At 46.0% G+C, this 18,659-nt stretch overlaps 1 protein-coding gene across 1 annotated transcript in view; it reads right to left on the bottom strand.

Moving 5' to 3' along the window:
* The window catches only part of myo16 (myosin XVI), a 48,460-nt gene extending 30,145 nt beyond the window's left edge, over positions 1–18,315 (bottom strand). The window contains exons 1-12 of the mRNA XM_068746308.1: positions 18,288–18,315; positions 14,572–14,841; positions 11,277–11,347; positions 10,910–11,053; positions 6,991–7,099; positions 6,142–6,266; positions 5,933–6,058; positions 3,684–3,759; positions 2,410–2,560; positions 2,168–2,318; positions 1,783–1,893; positions 316–381 (exon numbers count right to left, since the gene is read on the bottom strand). Of these exons, the coding sequence (XP_068602409.1) occupies positions 316–381; positions 1,783–1,893; positions 2,168–2,318; positions 2,410–2,560; positions 3,684–3,759; positions 5,933–6,058; positions 6,142–6,266; positions 6,991–7,099; positions 10,910–11,053; positions 11,277–11,347; positions 14,572–14,841; positions 18,288–18,315 (1,428 nt within the window). The remainder of the gene's footprint in view (positions 1–315; positions 382–1,782; positions 1,894–2,167; positions 2,319–2,409; positions 2,561–3,683; positions 3,760–5,932; positions 6,059–6,141; positions 6,267–6,990; positions 7,100–10,909; positions 11,054–11,276; positions 11,348–14,571; positions 14,842–18,287) is intronic.
* Between the last annotated feature and the right edge of the window lie 344 nt (positions 18,316–18,659).

The raw sequence follows: 18,659 nt of genomic DNA, 5'->3' as shown, positions 1-18,659 counted from the left end.
ACATGTTTTGATGCATCAGTGTGTCCAGTGATGCAGAGCAGATCCGTCTCTTAGTCCAGATGCAGAGTCATCCTTGCTGCTTATCACTAACAGGAAGACTGCATTATTCATTAAGCTCAAGGCCCACTTCCTCCATTCATGTCCTGCTTATTTATACAGCAAACACGTCCCCATCATAACACGATTGCGCTTGTAAAATGCATCGCCGCACGCTTTAGAGTAGACGCTACTGCATCCGATTGCCAATCCCAACCACTAAACGCAGTGAATGCTACACCGCTACACGACGCAGAGCTCATTCAGATATGTGCTCACCAAAGTGGAGTAGATTGGCAGCTCTTTGTTGGGGTTGACCAGCAGAAGGATATGTCCGATGTACGTCTGCAAAGGAGAACAAAACCACAATAAACAATTAAAAAAAAAACAGGCAAAGGTTCAGTAAAGCATTGATCTTGTGCGTGCGGGATCACACAGCTGTAAACCAAGTAGCACAAACAGGCTGAATATAATTAGTTAGACCCCCTAAAGCTCTGGGCAGCACTGTGGTGATGATTATTACCACAAAAGTATGCTAATCTCGTGGCAGAGATGGGTCAAGAGGCAACCTCCGGTTATAACCTTCCTCAAACACAATCAGCAACCCCCCCCCCCCATATTTATGAGGTAGATTACAATACCCAATTTACAATTCCTGAGCGTTATACGGCTCACTCTCCATTTCCCACACCAACACTCTCAGACATTGCGAACAGCGTGTTAACCTGCTGATCTGTCCTCAGGTCCCGGCTCAAGGTTAATGCTGAAACATGTTCCACCTGCCTGCAGACACAGAGCAAGACTGGCAACACAAGCACAAGCAAGTAAAACACGTCTGGTGCCCCCCCCCCCACCGACCAATGCCCCATCTCTGACCAGCCTGAGGTAACATTTGGAGCAGTCACCTTTCTTTGTCCTCTCCCTACACTCTGTCCCTTTTTAAGATCTTTCACAAAAGGAAATGTCTATTAAATACACACGTAAATATAAGAGGGTAAAGGAGGACAAAAATAGATGATTTTTATTTTTTAAACGAAAGAGAAAGCATTCCTGATCTTCTAAAAAGGAAGAATGTCTAGTTTAATTTGAATATTTGAAGCTCATTATTAATCATTTTCTTCAGTGAAACAGCATTGAGTGTGATAGGATACTATCTGTCCCTCGATGTAGCACCACCGAGAGATCAGATGTGCTCTGATGTCCCTCTGTCCACTAATTGTTCTTTCTTTTCACCACCTTCTCCAAATGGACTGCAGCTCAAAGCCCTGGAAACACCCATCCCTCATTATTCTGTCAATTCTTATTTCTTTCTTCTTCTCCCGCCAACTCACAATTTACCCGCCTTCATTGTCTGTGTCTGTGTCCCCCTGCTGGGGCTAACCCGACCACCCATCTGGGCTAATGGCAGACTATTACTGCATCCTCTCAGAGACGAGGGCACGCTGAAAAGTTTTGCATTGATCTCCCTCCAGTCTTTAAATTGCTCGTCCCCGCGGAGACGTATGGACCCGATCGTGGCTCTAAATAAAGGAGAAAACAACAGGGATGTAAAAATTGGCCAATTGTTGAAGATGAAGCCATTTTACTCCTGAATATAAGTAGTTCAGGATTTTAATCTAAATGTATTGATTTAGCAAGTTTTACAAGTGTGACAAAAAGTGTATGTGTGTGTGTGCGATGTTCCGACTTGAGAAACACAACGTTGAGTGTGATTTCTTGTCTAGTGGCACGAGGAAGCCGCCTTACGTAGACTTGATCATTGCCGAAGCGCTTCTGCATCTCGTATAGAAGGCTGCTGTCGGTCAGCTCACTCAGGGAAGCCAGGTCATCATTGGGAGCCGGTGGCATCAGCTTGACCTGAAGAAAATACGTGAGAATTACATTAAAAAAAAGAGGGCAGTCATCTCTAGTCGTTGTTGGATTTAGCTTCATTTAGGCATTTAACCGACTGATTTCTGTGACTAGACGACCCTCAAAGTGAGACTGGGAAATACTGTGAAATTATTAGCAGGATTCACAAGGTTCCAAACACAACTTTGAATAAAGTTTAATTTAAAATATAAATGAGATGGGGTTCTTTGTGACAGAGTGACAAGCCTCAAATTTCTGAAATAAAAAAAAAGCAAGGGACCTGCTCCAGTTTGCTAGCTCCAGATCTGAAGGGCCCGTCCAGGCCATCGTCCTGGGATGGCTGTCGGCTCAGTGCTCCACCTGTCTCCCTGAACATGGCACACTTCTCCAGTAAACTGTCCCGCTTAGAGATGGGGAGACCCAGGGGGTTCCTGAGCAGGCGGAGGTGGTGGATGGTGTGAAATCAGATTTGACGTAAAACAGACGAGTGTGATTTGCATCCCGTGAAGTAATAAAACGCACAAGTTCTTGACAGGTGTGTTGAGGTCGTGCGACCCTCCATCGTAGCGCTGGTCGGTGGGGGGCAGCGGGGCCGAGGGGTCCACCAGTCTCCGCAGCCAGCTCTCCTCTGCTTTCAGCAGCACATCAGCTATGGTCTCTGATGCGGCGATGTCTGGCAGCACGACGCACGACACAGGCCGATCAGGACAATGATTGATCATAAAGGATGTTAGCCCAAAACCTGAGCGCACGCTAATACAGTTAGCTAAAGACACTAATCCTCTGCATCACTCCTCCTTCACAGTCCATGCGGATGAGACCGGGCTGATGCAGAATGTGAGCCCCGCTGTGAATCAATCCAACTGTGCCTAGTTGAAGAGGGAGATAAGACCCCCCCGCCCCCTCCCTGTCTGTAATGAGCTCCAACAGGGCACAAGGGAAGGACACAGCTTCACCCTGTCTTTTTATTTCTGTGTGACTGACAGCCCGTTGACGCTCATCTCCTGCTCTGGTTTCTTTCATCACATCACATCTGGTAGGGGGGGGGGGGGGGGGTCTCGGTCTACAAGGGCTTGCCTCACATCTGCTCTAAGCCTACATGCCAGAAGCGGTTATAGATTAGAGGCAGACCGAGGCGGTCAGAGAGGTGATGAAGCTACAGAGTAGATGGTTCGAGGCAGCTGTGATATTCTAGTCCACAATGGAGAGGTTCAGTGTGAAAGCTCTCAATCAGGGTGATCAGCCATATTTAACATGAGAAATAAATATTGCACGGTACCTTTCATGCAAATTCGATTTGGAAGGGTGGGAGTTAAGGAGGAGTTGTAATTACTGTAGGATAATAGATATATTTGTGTGCCATTTGCAACTTCCCACTTACTCCACCGTGGGTGCAAACAGTCATTCCAGTCATTTGTATGCATCCATGGTCTGTCAAAACAATGCACGTCCCTGGATGATGATTTGTCACCTTTATGTTACCATGTTGATCACGCCCACGTCTCATCATTACAGCTAACAAATGTAATCAGCCCCTGTGTGCGTAGGTGTGTGGGCGAGTGTGTGACGCTCGTGTTTTCTCTCCGTGACTAATGTGTTCCTTCTGATACGCTCGCTTGTGAGTGGAGAAAGACAGACGCTCATTCGCCGTTTCATCTGATCGCAGTCATTTTGGATGGGTTTGAACGAGCTCAGCTGAACAAGTCAAGATCCGTCCCCCATGTCTTTGCTGCGTTACCTCTGGCTACAGCATGTAGCTCCCATTTCCCAAGAGTGCGATTTCTTGAACGCATTACCTGAGGGCTTGTCGTGGTTGCAGTTCAGCAGAGTGGGGTTTGCTGCGCGCCGCAGGAGCTGGCTAACGATGCTCGTCTGAAAGAGGAGGAAACACCCACACCCATTGTCATGAGATCCTCGAAGAGATCAAACAGCTTTAGGGTGCTGCATCTTCTTTAATCCGTCAGTGCAGTGATTCAAACACACATTTCATAGCAGATATGTTGATTTTTCTTTTCTTTAGAGAATGTCTAAGAGACTAACCCAACACGGTTGTTCCAGAGCAGACGATGGGTACATGCGGGGCACACGGGGAGACTAGAACTTTCAGCGTGTGTCAGACAGGCCATGGCAAGACGAGCGTTGCCCCTGGCTGAGATCTGCTCGTAATGAGGCTCCCTGTCACCGTGCGAGATCCCGACAGTCACCCACCCTCGTGTCGACACCTCGTGACGCGTGACGGCTGTCGCCTCTGGCCTCGGCTCTGTCTGGGGCTTCCCCTCAGATCAAGCGCCACATGTCTGGAGTGTATTTATTGTTTTGTTTTAAATAAGAATATAGACGTGGGCGATCCCGATTGGTTCTTGCCAACGTTGATTCCCATCCCATTGTATTTATTTATGTATTTATCATTTGTTTGTTTGTAACTATAGTGCCACGCTGGAGCTGAGTTGATAGCTGGAATGATTAGTGCTGATTCTCAGTTTTCAGCCCATCGTACACGTCAAGGCTATTTGATTTCTCATGAGCAGGACCGTGAAGTCAGTCGTAATAATTTAACCAGACGTTGTGATTTGATACTTGCCTCAAAATAAAGCTTGCGTGAAAGCAACTGGGGTCGGGGATATAAGGAAACGATTTAACAAATGATCATTTGTAGGAAACTCATACTTCACACAAATCTTCATCTTGACATGGACTTAATCGAATCCAATCCCTAGAGGATTGGATTTTAACCTTCTCTGTTATAAAATGCAACACAATGTAAATGTCTTCCCTTCAGAGAGCATTAGCAGAAAAGCCTTGAGCCGGACAGCCAAGGCCCAGGACCAAAGATTCCACAAGGCCGGGATGAGGCGCCTTAATGAGCAGCAGTAATCGGGTCATACGTCTTCTTAGAGGGTCATCCTGGTTCAAACGCCAAAGAACTGTGTTCATCATAGTCAGCGTGCAGCGAATCCAGGCAACAGCTTATGCCTGACACTCTAAAGACCTGTGGCTTTCTTACTTGGGTAGAAACGCATATCTTGAACACCTGAGTGCACGCACTAGTGACATCCCCATCAGGCCACTTATAATGGTGCCAGGAGGAGCGTGTTAAGAAGGCTCAGGCACTAGTTGTTGTGCAGGAGGCGAAGCATTGGCGCCGGCGCCAGTCGATTTAGCAGAGAGGGAAGCCTAATCGATGATGCAATCCTCTTGGCTGCTGCTCTTAAGTCAGATGCCCTTACTGTACAAACACACATGCAGATAGAGGAGTTGTGTATGCAGCAGCTATAAACAAGGAGGCTGGTACTCCATTTAGAAGATTGTTGTACAGCGTACCAACCATCCATCATTTAGCATAAATGGGATGAAGGACTGTTGTAAGAGGGAGGAAAAAAACAAAAGGCGGCAGATCTGTGTGAATGAAACAGAGAAAGGCTCAGAGGAAACAGAGAGCAAGAATGAATTTTAAAAACAAACTCTCATGGAGGAAAAGGAGCACGCCTCGAGCGGAGATGAACCAAAGTCGTCTGAATGCTGAATGAATAAATTCCCTTTGTCAGCAGCTGAGAAATGTCATTAAATATCTTGTTGGGTCAGCAAGATCTGAAAGTGATCACTTCCCTTCCTTCCTAGTTGGAGCCCTTCCAAACTACCAGGTCCCATTGCGTCAGCAGCTCGCCTCCGTCCCATCTGGAAATCAATCTTCTTTCCTCTGAGGAAATCCATGAGACTGAAAGGCTCTGCTGCTCTGCGCCAGCAGCGCCTGATCAATAGGCCCAAAATGAACAGTGTATCAGAGTGTGTGCAGGCTACCTGCAGGCCACCTCCTTGGAGGAAGGATCCATATGTCGACAGTTCCCCTAGTGTATATCCTCCTGAGACCCAGCCCGTTGACGTGCGTCCTCTGTAGAGGACATGCTAACGGGCTGGGTCTCAGGAGGATATGATGAAGGATTCTGATCCAACTGGGTCAAGGCAGCTGAAAGAGTTAAATTTGAGAGGCTCCCTCATTAAATCCGACTAGATCCTGCCATGTTCTCACTCAGCAGCTGTGAGTTACCTGTCCATATTTAGCAGCCAGATGGAGAGGAGTCCAGAAGCTGTTATCAGTGGGATGCGGATGAGCACCATGCTCCAACAGCAGAGACGCCACCTCTCTGTAACCACTGGCGCACGCCATGTGAAGCTTCAGAGAGAAGAGCAAAACAACGACAGTTATGATGCGCTACAAACGGAGCAGAAGACGGGGAAGGCATTGGGACTACCTACCAGAGTGACCCCCTCCTCGTTGGCCTGGTTGAGGCCGCCCCCTGCGGCTACGAGTTGTCTGACATCACACAGCATCGTGCCGAGTCTCTGCGTCTTCATGGTGAGTATGGACGACATATCAACACCTAAAAACACAAACACGATGGAAACAGTCGTATTCAACGGCCACTGATAACAGTGCAGTTCAACGTGTTGGGGAACCCGATTAGCGCCGTCGCCCACAGAAACCTGTCCTCACTTGAAACTCACTGAGCACCGTGACGAGGGGAACCGAAGTTACGCTTCTCCCTGATGCAGAAACGTTTGGACAGTCTGTCATTTTGTCTCAACTGTACAAAGTTGATGGGGATGGAGAGCGTACAGTGAGGTTGCTATAGCAACAGAGGAGCGAGCCTGTGCAATGTACTGTGCGTTTCATGGAGGGAAAGCCCGGCGCGATAGCGGAGTGGGAAGGGAGCAGCTTGCTTTTGTCAAGTGATCCCATGGCGAATGGCAGACGGATGGCGGGGGGCCCTCCATCATTGTCTCTGTTTCTGACTCGCGTTTGCAGCTTGACTCTCATCCCTTTCGCTCTGTGTTTTTCTGATGCTCTTCCCGCTTCCCCCCCTCCATCACCAGAAGTCTCATGCGCCTCCAGTGCTTTTATATCTGTGCATCGCAGCACCTGTGTTGACCTACCGTTCTTTCTCCAGGTGGGGATTGAGTGCCCCGATGGCAGTGCTCCACCATTAGGCCTGTGGGCGCGCTTCACCTTCTCCCACACAGAGCACCTATCGTTTGACTGTATGTGATGTATGAACTGTTCACTTAGTCATGTTTTTTGTGTGTGTTTGAGGAGCAGCGCCGTACCGTTCTCCTCCAGGTGCTTTCGGAGGATACAGCAGGTCTCCGTCCCTTCTGCGGCATAATCCAATGGAATGTTTCCGTTAACGTCCTGCAGCAAGACGTTGACCCCGGCCTTGGAGGTGCGGCGAGGGAAAGAACACAAAACAGAATTTTAGACTGGGTCATTTATCAGTCTTGAGTGGAAGATTAAGTGGGCCCCATTATCTCGGTTTCCAGAGGCTTGGACCTGAGCAGAACCAAGGAGACAATACTGGGCAATCTAGCAAGTGAATTAAAGGACTCATTAAAGGACTGCCTGGGGGGCACGCAGCATGGGTGTTGCTTACTCTTACCTGATCCTCGGGGGGGGGGACACGCGTGTGCTTGTGACAAGATTAATGTGAATTTACTCAACAAGGACCCGGAGCAGTGTGTTCGAGAGCGAGATAGCATGGAGGACCTTCCCTTGGGCTCCTCTCGCGGTTACTGTGGCGACCAGCGGTCGGTTGAGATTGATTACTTCTCTTTAGGGGAACCATACGACTCTCATTATTTGTAAAAACACCGTAACGCTTTACCAGCGGAGCAGAAATGTATTCAGGTAATAATACTAGACGTCTTCATGCGAGCGTCTACTTCCGTCCTTTTTATCGTCATCGTCCCTTCTTCGGGGTTAGGCAGTGAAAGTAGCTAGCATCCATTCAAGTGTAGATTGTCAGCATGCAGCTATAAATCACTTCCAGTTTGCTTGCCTTCACTCCGTCACTGTGAAAGACACAGCGGTGTATAAACCAGCGCTGGACTGGGACTGATAACAAAAGGGAATAAGGGGATTCTAACGGCAGTGCAGAAGAGAGATTTATGGTCTGGTCCTGAGAGCGAGAGGGACGGGAAGCGTGAAAAGCAAAGAATAAAAAGAACAAAAAGAGTTGGGAGAGGAGGAGAGGGTGAGATAGACGGAGCAACAGAAGTCGTTCACCTGGTGCTCTGGAAACCGCAAAACACAAAAGACTGAGCTTCAAACCTGCAACTCTTAATTCATTCAGTCATCAGATATGGCAGATATATGGAGGAAACGGTTTACATGCAGGTAATTTCAGGATGATAGAAGCAGCACAAGCTGCTTAATCCAGCCATCAGAGGATCTGCTCTGGCCAGCGAGGCAGTTTCATTGTGCAACTGTCTGTCTCAAGATTAGTTAAGGGTTAACAAAAGGAATTAATTAGAATTAACATCAATCAGCTGCTGACTATTCAATATAGGATAAGAAACTTTATCACAATGTGAGGCACAGCTTGAACAGCACAAGATAAAAACTAGCATATGCCCATATATATATATATATATATACAGTATATGAATATATGAATCCGCTCTAAGTCTGATAACCTGGAAAATTCACATCCATTCACCTTTTTCTAAATCACCATGCAGCAGTTTGGTCTTCACTGTGCAGATGCTGATGGCCAAAACGCAACATTGTGCTGCGAAGCACCTTAAACTATCTCCAGAACATGTTCTCACACGTGCACCAAATGAGCATAGCTGATTTTGTTGGAACAAACCAAAAACAAATATTCAATGTCATTCAAGCTGTTCTTACAATGAGTGATGCATCATCACAATGCTATGTCAAGACTTATTTATTTAACTTGTGTATAGCGGAGTTATTTGCAGTTGGGGTTCCCTGCTAATCGTTTGAATTTCCTACAACTGGGGTTTCACAATTTTTAAATGCATCATTTACAAGCTTGGAAAGTGGGTCAATCCTACAACTGAAGCCCAGTTGGGTTTAAATGGGAAATGAAATCTTGGAACCCAGCCTGCATCCGATGCATCACGTGACTGATATGACACTATTCTTAGGGAGTAGTCAGACAAGAAATGGAAAGATGACTAAATCTTGAAAAGTGGGTTGAGTGAGTCAAAGAAGACGCTTCCCCCCAGACGGGTTCTGAAGTCTGACTTTAATTACTCAACGCATATTTTCAGTTAGAGGTTCTGTGAGGGATTTCTAACCCCTCTTCCGGTTCTTTGTTCTCCTCCGTGGGTGCGTATTCATTCAGAGAAAAATGAAATTAGGAGGACAAAAGGAGCCATGAGTTATTTTATGGCTGTGAACAGAAGGCCAGCTGAGGCGTAGCGTCCCAGAACCGATCTGCGCCATCCTGAAGTGGACTATATAAATGACAACGAACAGATATCTTTGTGATTCTGCTCGATAATCACCTCTGAATACTCCACTGAGCTGCTGAACTGCCAGCTTCTCAGTGATCAACATGGAATGCCTTTAGGAATGGACTTGGAAGTGGGTTTAGAGAGAGATGAGTTCAGAAACGGCTTACTCGTTCTCCTGCAGTTCGGAGGCGGGAGATAAGAGGATTAACACCGCTGCCAATCCGGACACCCCCACCCTCCCCAACCCACCATCGTTTTGCCACAACATGAGCCTGGTAACATCTCCGTCAGCTAAAAGGAAACTGAGGACGCAGGAGGAGGGAACTACGGAAGAGGTAGAGGCGTGTAACACAATAGATTAGCACATATTAGCGCCACAATTCCTCCCCAAGCCAATCAAAGATAAAGCTGCCAGTCAAGCTCCTGGCGACGCCACTGTTCCACTTCTCATTAAAACTTCATGTCTAATTAGGAGGGAAGAGCTTCCACTTCCAGCTTTGATAAGAACTGGGCAGAAGGACTGGCCACTGGTCTCTGGTGCAGGCGATGGGTGTCAGAAGGCATGAATAGAGGGCAAGAGGAGCTGCATCTCAATGACAAATATAGATCGACTGAAACTATTTTCCGCTGGCAGGAAGAGCCCAAGGCGCCGCTTTGAGAGGCCGTCTCTATTTATCGTAATAGGAAAAGAAACTCAAGTGTTGATCTTATCCTCAGGAGGAAAGAAGCTCTTCATGAAAATGTGCACCATTTTCTACGATTGGCGTGTTTCCAGCTGCTTGCATCCTGCACACATGCAGATCTCACAACCACAAACATGCAAAGGTGCACAACGGCACACAAGCAGTATAAAATCAAGTCAAAGAAAGGGGCAAAGGACAGTCAGGCCTTGAGGGATTACAAACTGGAAGGATAAAGTGTTGTTTCAGATTCTTTATCATTTGTCAGGAAATCTTCCCGTTTTTCAATTTAAATTGTTCTTATTTCCAATTCTATTCAGGGAAGACTCATTTTTGTGTAAATGGTCTGGTCTCAATTTTGATTCAGAGGTATTTAAATATTGCCATTTCACTTACAGTATTCCCACAATTTGCTGTAGAAATCGCATTTGGTATATCTGCAGCTACACAAACTACAGGCATCCAGCATGAAGTTTGGTCTTTAGGGAAATTAAAGGCGTGTAGACACAAAACAGAGGAACCGGCAGGCACGCCGCCGTCACTGCAGCGTAGAGGATCCACTATGCAGACCATTTGCCTGGCACCCCTTCAAACACATCTATTCCGCCACATAGTCGGCAATCAGTCCAGTCCAATCAGCAGAACCAGGCTGGACTGGATCACATCATGCTCCAGACTGTATTAACCCTCCTTGGGTCTAATCAGCACCAGCAGAACAGACCCAGCTGGATGCCCGTGCCCGCCCCTGCGGCTGCCCCTGCTCTGGTTGAGGGCCTAATCAGTCCAACCACGGAACCAACAAGAGTAGGAAGCCCCCCCCCCCCCCGAGAAACGTTCTCTCTTTGATGTCACGCCAAACTTCAAATTATTGTAATTCAGTCAATCTTGTGGATTACGAGAATGAAAACTGTTCAGACCCCTCAGTAATCAAACCCCCTCATCAATGAAAGACACAGTGAGAACATCTCAGAATACTTTGTGTTTAGGATTCACCAGGAAAACGCATACAACTCAGAAATGAGTGACTGTGCATTTGTAGTGCCGTATAAAACATGCATGCTCATGTTTGCATGTGTGTTTCTTACCACCAGCAGCAGCAGCACCATGTCTGCGTGGTCACACACACACGCCACATGCATGGCGGTCCACAGATCCTCGTCCTGCAGGTTGACATTCAGGCCTCGCTCGATGAGAAGCTCCGCCACAAACACGTTGTCATGGCGAGCACACTGCAGAACGCAAGAACAGATTTACTTTTATTGGTGTTGGATGAATTTAGTATTGCTCATGATAGAGATTACGCATAAATCAGCGCATGATAATTCATATAAGAGAAAAAAAGTTATGTATAAAGTATTTGGGTAAAGCTTGTTTACTTGTTAAAAGCCGGTGTGTGCGTGTGCATGTGTGAATGTATGTGCGTGTGCCTGTGTGAGTGTGTGCGTGTCTTACCAAGTGTAGCAGGCTTCCCCCAGAAGAAATGGGCATATTAGTGTCTGCTCCCTCCTTCAGCAGACGCAGCACTGCAAGAACACAAACACCTGCTTGTTAACACCTGCTGTGTGTGTGAACAGGCAACAGATACACACATAACACACACACACACACACACTGGTGTCTGCCACTTCTCATCGAGACCAACATGTGCTGATGCACACGTCTATCCACGACACGTCAGTGTGCATTTGGGAGCTCCTCGTTCCGGCAGCCGGTCAGAAAACCTCCGTGTCACACAAGCTCACATTGCATCACTGTACGCTCCGGTGAGCCCCACAACCCACTTACCCACAGACGCACGTCGCCATGGAAACCCAATCCACATAACCCTAACCCAACATCGACAGCAATGGATGGACGCTCACTAAACCCTGAAAGGTGCTGGTCAGTCTAAAGGCCAGCTGCATGAAACTTGGCCTGGATGTGTTTCCTTTCTGCAGCTGCTCAGCCTCAGAATCAGGGAGGTGTGTTCCTCTATTTGCAAGAACCCACAACAGAACTGCTGGTTCTCATGTTCTACACATGAGCAAAAATATTGTCTCGCGCTTGGGACATCAGGAACCTAAGATCCATGAATCTGGAAAACAAAAATATTGGAATATAACAGATGTTCCAAAATATTTACATATCAAATTTGTATGTCTTTTTTGATCGTGATCATCGTGGCACATGAGGGTAAAAAAGTGAGCCTCAAGGGTTAAATGAGAGCCGAAGGCTCTGAGGACAGCAACCATGGCATTTCCAACTAATGACCCCCATAAGACTGTTTAACTTAAAGTATAATTATCTTGAGGGAGATGCTGAAATAATCTCATCCAAACCACACTTGGGTGTGTTTTAAAACAGGTCATGCTGGTAAACGACCTCGTCCGACCTTAACACACTCTATCAAACTGTGTTTCTACTGTTGGTGCACCATCACACAATGACTTCATGTCACAAGGACAATCCAACGGTATATTCGATCAATTCGTCCAGTGTGCAAATGTTCAAGCAAACATCAACACACAATGTCTACACGTTACTTTAAAAAAAAAATACGATTTCAACTGGTGGAAAGACTGAATCACTGAAAGTACTGAAATGTGTTCAATGTTTGACTGTTTCACAAACTGTTGCACTTACAAAAAGATCATCCTGTAAGTTTCAGTCTTTCCAGCAGTCAAAATCTTAAGAAAAAAAAAGTGCCAGACTTTAAAATAATGAAATTAAAATGAAATACCTAGGCCAAAAAAATAATTTTTTTCAGTGTGTGCGTGTGTGTATTACACTTCTATCAGGAGTCTGCTGATTGGGAAATGGAGTTTGGGTATAAAATAGAATCATAATGGAAATGTAGTATGTGGAGTTTCCATGGCAGCCAGTCTACGGAACCAGAGTGAAAATAAGAGAAACCTAAATTATAATGTAATTCAGGTAACTGATAGAAAGTTCGGGGCTGCAGGAAAACTGCAGCTAAAACCAGAAGCAGTGGGTTAATTATACGTTCTTAGACCCGCCCACTCACCTTGAAACCTCGGCTGTCAATCAAACTGATTCTCTTTTAATTTGTTATACATTGATAAAGCTGTTCACCATTAAACTTGACGTAGGTGTGATGTGCTGAATGTTCTGTCGACACAAAATCAATTTGGAATTGTATTCAAATGCTCTTCTTAATTTTTTAGACTGTGGCATTCAATGAATTTCATAAAACTCCTTCAATGCATCCAACAAAATATTTCGCCTATAGCGACACTGGAAACGTTCTCCATCTCAGCAACCAGACCTGTTCTCCCCGTGCAAACCGTCGCACCTTGGCAGCCCCTATTTGGGATTCTGCACAAATCCTTCATCCCTATAAATTTTGCTGTCTCCTCGGCGCTTATCACGCTGTCGTAGTCGCGAGAGGCCCCGCCTCACCTCGCTGCGCCATGTTTCTGAAATGAGCTCCGACAGATTGCCTTTGTTTCGATCCCAGTGATAAAATGTTCTGTACAGTTTGCAATAATGCTCAGCTGCGACTGCAGAACATTGCATGATGAGTTCCGTGGGGTGGAACAGGGACGACCTGTCCACTCAAGTGAGGAATGACATGAAATACAATTTCAGATGGAGAAAGTCTTGACTGTCTTCACTTGTGCAGGCAATGCTTTTGGGATATTTGATTGATGACATCAATGATGACTAACTAACGCTGCGATCAGTAGAGGAGAACTCTGCAGGGTTTAGAGGTGCGCTTTAATACATTTTCTTCATCAATTTGATTTTTTTCACATTTTTGCTAATTAATTTAGTCTTTTTGGTTTCAGAGTTAATTTAAATACTCAAATTCGGAGGGAAAACTGTAAAAACTAAATGCCAACCCGAACGGAACAGCATCTTTCATGCGCTCTTTTACGTCCTTTGCTCCCTCCAATATTAACCCATGCTTTCTATAAAGTTTATAGGTTTATTTATCCTAAAGTTATGAACTGGATTCCTACAGAAGATCCTGCAGAAGCCAGTAAGACATCCGTTCTGACTGATACCAGAGGACCATAGGTCTACCAATCTAACACACACACACACACACACTGACCGGTACATTGATTACCGGTCAGTAATGCATCCTCTACTGCATGTATTTGAGAAACCACACTGACAAAGGCAGAGCATGTAACCTCCACATGGGGGGTTGATGCCCCCTTCTCAGCGTGAGGCATCGAGCAGGGGGGCTGAGAGAGGGTAAAGTAATAAAAACATAGAATATATGTTGCTACAGTGCAACAGCTGCTGCTGCGCAATTTGCATTTTGCTTTGATGAGGTTACAAGATAGGGTTCGGGGAAAAAGCAATTTTGGCAAATGTCAAAAAGTAAGGGAGCAAGGTGTTTGCACACGACGTGGAGGGGATGACGGAGGGAGACACTGAGCTCCGGCTGAACTATAACTCTGTGTGCAATCGGAAATATTTGCCTCTCAAACTGTCCCGGAGCTGATTCGTCTTTGCTGCCGCCTTTCATTTGCTTCTGCTTTCTAGTTTTCTACTTCCCACCCCTTTCATCTTTTACCCACCCTGCCTGCCTTTATCTCATTCTCCAATCAATCTCATTTCCTGTATAAGACAACTAGTGTGTGTGTGTGTGTGTGTGAATCTATTTCCAAAGGATTTCCATCTCTGTGCTGCGTGTGTGTGTGTAAGTCAATAAAAGACAACACAACAAAGATAGTTTACTGTACACACACACACACACACACACACACCCTCATGCATGTATTTACATACACACCTTCTTTGTCATCATGGCGAATGATGGCATCTTGCATGACGTCCGTGAGTCCGAAGCGGGCGCGGCGCTTCTTGCGGTGGATGGGCGGGGCTCGGCTCTTTATACCACCTGGCTGGCACTGAAGGCTCTTTTCTCTTTCATAGTACGCCCTAATTTGGTCACAGCGCATCCTCCTGACAAGCCTCTGCCGCTGACCAATGGGCATAGACTCCAGCAGACACTGGTCTATCTCCATGTTCTGACGAAAGACATTACATAGCTGGAAACAGCCTACAGAGAGAGAAAGGAGAACAAGGACGATGACGTTTAGTGTCACACACACAAAAATACATGCCAATGCACTGATTTCATTCCAGCTGGCACGTTCCCATGACAACCTGACAGACCAGTGGAAACCTCCGGTCTCCGTTCACGCCATCACATTTTGATGCTGAGAAACAGCTCAGATGATAAAACACAGCAGTGGAAAGTTAATCTTCTGACTCCGTATAATTGCTCTGCCTCGAGGTGAAACTTAGCCACACATCTCATCGCAAACTGCTAAACCGAATTATGCTCTGCTGGGTTGATGAGGATGTCCGGTCCTCAGAACGGTCAAATGGAGGGAGGCTCACACTTAAAGTAAAAGAATGTGCACTAATCTGACATTTATCATTTGACAACTTCAGGTCACAGAGGATGAAGACTCGGAAAAGGAGAACGTCTTTGCAGAAATCGTGCTTTTCCTCCATGACTCACCACCTCTTCCATCTTTGGCCCATTTGCTGATGCAACAACAAAAAAAGAATTCTCACTCTGCTGTTCATTTGTTGCTCATTTTCCTCTCCAAACTGTCCTTTTAGCTGTGCACGTTAATGTGCTTGCCTCACTTTCACTTCACTTCACATGCACACGCTACATTTGCACCCCTGATCTCCTGCACCAGCCTGTTTCCCCACCTGTCCTCGGCTGCTTTCACAGCAGGAGGCAAGCCACGTGTGGAGGCGGCTTGTTGTTGAAGAGGTGTCCTAGTCAAACAATCACAAGCATCACGGTGCAAAATGAAATCGGCTCACATTTAAAGCTGGCCTGCTACTTGCTGCCTTCTAGAAGGACAGAGCTGCGTTCCTGAGGTTTGTTTGAATCAGATCCAGCGTTATCCAGCGAGCTGAATGGAGCCGCTGCTTCTTTTTCTTGATATACATCTACTCGTTCACTCCGCCTCACCCCTCCTCCTCCATTTGCCACGCACCCACAGGCACCTCCTTCTCAATACCCTGCTGCCATCTGCTCCGCTTCTTTTGTGTCCGGGTCCCAGACGTGAGGTGGCCATTATTATACTGCTCATGCCAGGTGTCTGCTTCAACTGCATTTTATTTTAGGAGCTTGGCAGGAGGTTGTACAACCCCCCCCCCCCACACACACACACACTTACTTACTTATAAGATCAAGCCACCTCATCTCTCCACAGCACCAGCTTCTCACTCGCCAATTATTGCCGCCTGTTTTCATCTACTTTCACATTTTCTTCTCCTCCCTCCATCTTCTAGATATCTTGTCTTAATACAAGGCTTGCTATCGTACGACTGTTAGTGTGCGTTCATTAAATTATGTGTAGATATATATAAGTGTGACACAAGTTAATCTGATCTAATGTATTCCGGTAGAACCTCAACAGCACATAAATCCACTTTAATGATAGAGAAAGGCAAACAGACTAATTACATAAATGTGATAAAAGCTTTCCAGGCAACGTAATCCTTATTACCATACCTTTCTGCCAGAGGCATATCTAACAGTCTATAATCATTAAACATTTTATTACTCAACGTTTGATGATAAAAGGACTTCTGTGATTAACTGATCGTAGAAACAGGAGTGGAGTTTTCTTCAGCTAAGTAGTTTATGAACTAATGGAAGACAGGGATGAGAAGTGGCACACTTTATTCATTGTAATTTGACTGAAGGTTTGCTGGATAACAGCTGGCGAGAGACAGCCGAGAAATTCTAATTTCTCCTAATCAGACTTAGTGCGATGAACAGCAGGAGGTAGCAGCGATCGTGAAGCACACCAACTAAAACATGTGGCTATAAACACGCGTCTCCATCTTCGCCTTGACTGCATGTCATTGACACTTTCTGTCAACCGCATAAATCATCCATTCATATCCAGCCCATAATCTCCCAGCACATAAAACACACAGAGACATTCTTTCAGGTATATATGGGATACAGTTGATGGGTATCTGTTCACACCCTGCAACAAAATGACATTTTCCTGCAAAAGAAATCAACTTAAAGTGATTAAAATCTGCACCTCTAAATAAATAATGGTGAATCCTTAGAGAGCTAAAACTCTTCACTGCAGCTGAATTTCCATTCATCAATAAATGCTTATGAAAACTTAATACTCGGCGGATTATTTTCATACATTTGAACACAAATTACTATTTGGAAGAAGTAAAATCACAGAAACATCATAAGTAGTAATGCAGCCATTTGCTATAGAGAGACAAGTTGTTTGGAGACGATTGATGGAATGTGATTGAGCGAAGGAAATAAAGAGTAGGAGGGAGTCTGATGGGAAATAGGGTGAATGAATCTGAGAGAGAGAAATAAAAACAGCAGGGCTTTCTTCTCTTGCCAGCCCATCTCTCGGCTATCAGTTATTGATTGACTGTGAAATAGCCCATGCAGGCTCAAGCTAAAAGCACAGGCTAGTTTAGACCAGGATTATGGACGCCTTCGCCATCCACTCCCATCGTGGTCTGCAGCCATGTCTGTCCGGACGTCTGTTCCGTCTGCAGTGAAGACCGTGACTGATGGTCTACAGTTTGTGTGTGTCAGCGATGTGCATGCAAATTACTTATTGACCAACATTATAAACCGCTCCGGTATATCGTCAGCAGTTAACCAATTAACAGTAAGCGATCGGCACGCAGCATTCAATGATGGTTAGAATAGTTTTTTTCTTCATTAATAACTAAATTAACCAAATTGAAATCAATTGATCGTCAAGCATTCCTGAAGTGAACGCAGGAGACGGAGCGGGACGTTTGGCCGCCATCATCTTTGACCACTGGTATGTCTAAAGCTTGTAGTTAATCTTTGAGACAAAGTGGAGGTCGGCTCAGTTTGGAAGAAAGTCCCTCAGGGCATTGCTGAATTTCTTGGTTGATGAGAATAAAACAGGCAGAATCCATAAAATATAGCACACAAAAAAGACACCCGCAGGCTGCAGACACCATGCATATGCAATATAGCAGAATATGTGTGCAGTGAAGAGAGATTTGACCGCTCCTCTAAAGAGCCTTCAGTCTCTCTCTCTCTCTCTCTCTGTGGCTCTGTGTCATGGATATGGCAGATGATCATGGGATCTGCATACGAGTATATGTTGCATCATCTTCCTCTTCCTCTTCCTCTACCTGCCGCATTCAGTGGTCAACTTCACACACCTACAGCAGATCTCTGCAGCGAGCTCACACACCCACTTAATGCAAACATGGACAGGGACACGCACACACGCACACGCACACACACACATTGGGAGTTCATAATGCATACTGTATATGCGTGCAGCTGCAGACCTGAAACCTTTAACATGCCCATCATACCCAGCATGCTGCTGTGCATACGTGGTGGAGGTGTCATTCTAACAGGGAGGCACCCATTCCCGAGATAAGAGATTTCACACATGCTTGCATGCACAGATAAAGAGATGATGACTGGCTACTTACAGCATTTGATGAAATGGTAGTGAGACATTTTTCAGAGTAAATCAGACAGTCCTTAGGCAGGTGGAAAGGAAGTCCCTGAGTCTGACAGTAGGCAGCCACAGGTTCCAGGAAAAAAAAACTAACTAACTAACTAACGCACCGCACGCACCCCGGCAGAGCGTCCATTCATCGGGCTCCCTCCGTTCCGCCGCCTGCATTATTCAACAGCGGCTCCAGTCGCAGCCCGTGCGGCATCTAAACGTGCACAGACTCCCATCCACTCACACACACAACAGGCACACAGAGCCCTGATCAGCACGTCGGAAAGGAGAGCTGCGGCTCTTTCCAGCTCTGCAGTCGGACGACCGGCACGCAACGGCTCCTCAGCCACGA

The sequence above is a fragment of the Brachionichthys hirsutus genome, chromosome 12 (genome assembly GCF_040956055.1).
Source record: "Brachionichthys hirsutus isolate HB-005 chromosome 12, CSIRO-AGI_Bhir_v1, whole genome shotgun sequence".
In the NCBI taxonomy this organism is placed as follows: Eukaryota; Metazoa; Chordata; class Actinopteri; order Lophiiformes; family Brachionichthyidae; genus Brachionichthys; species Brachionichthys hirsutus.
Note: the sequence above shows the minus strand (reverse complement) of the source record. Positions and strands in the feature narration are given on the sequence as shown.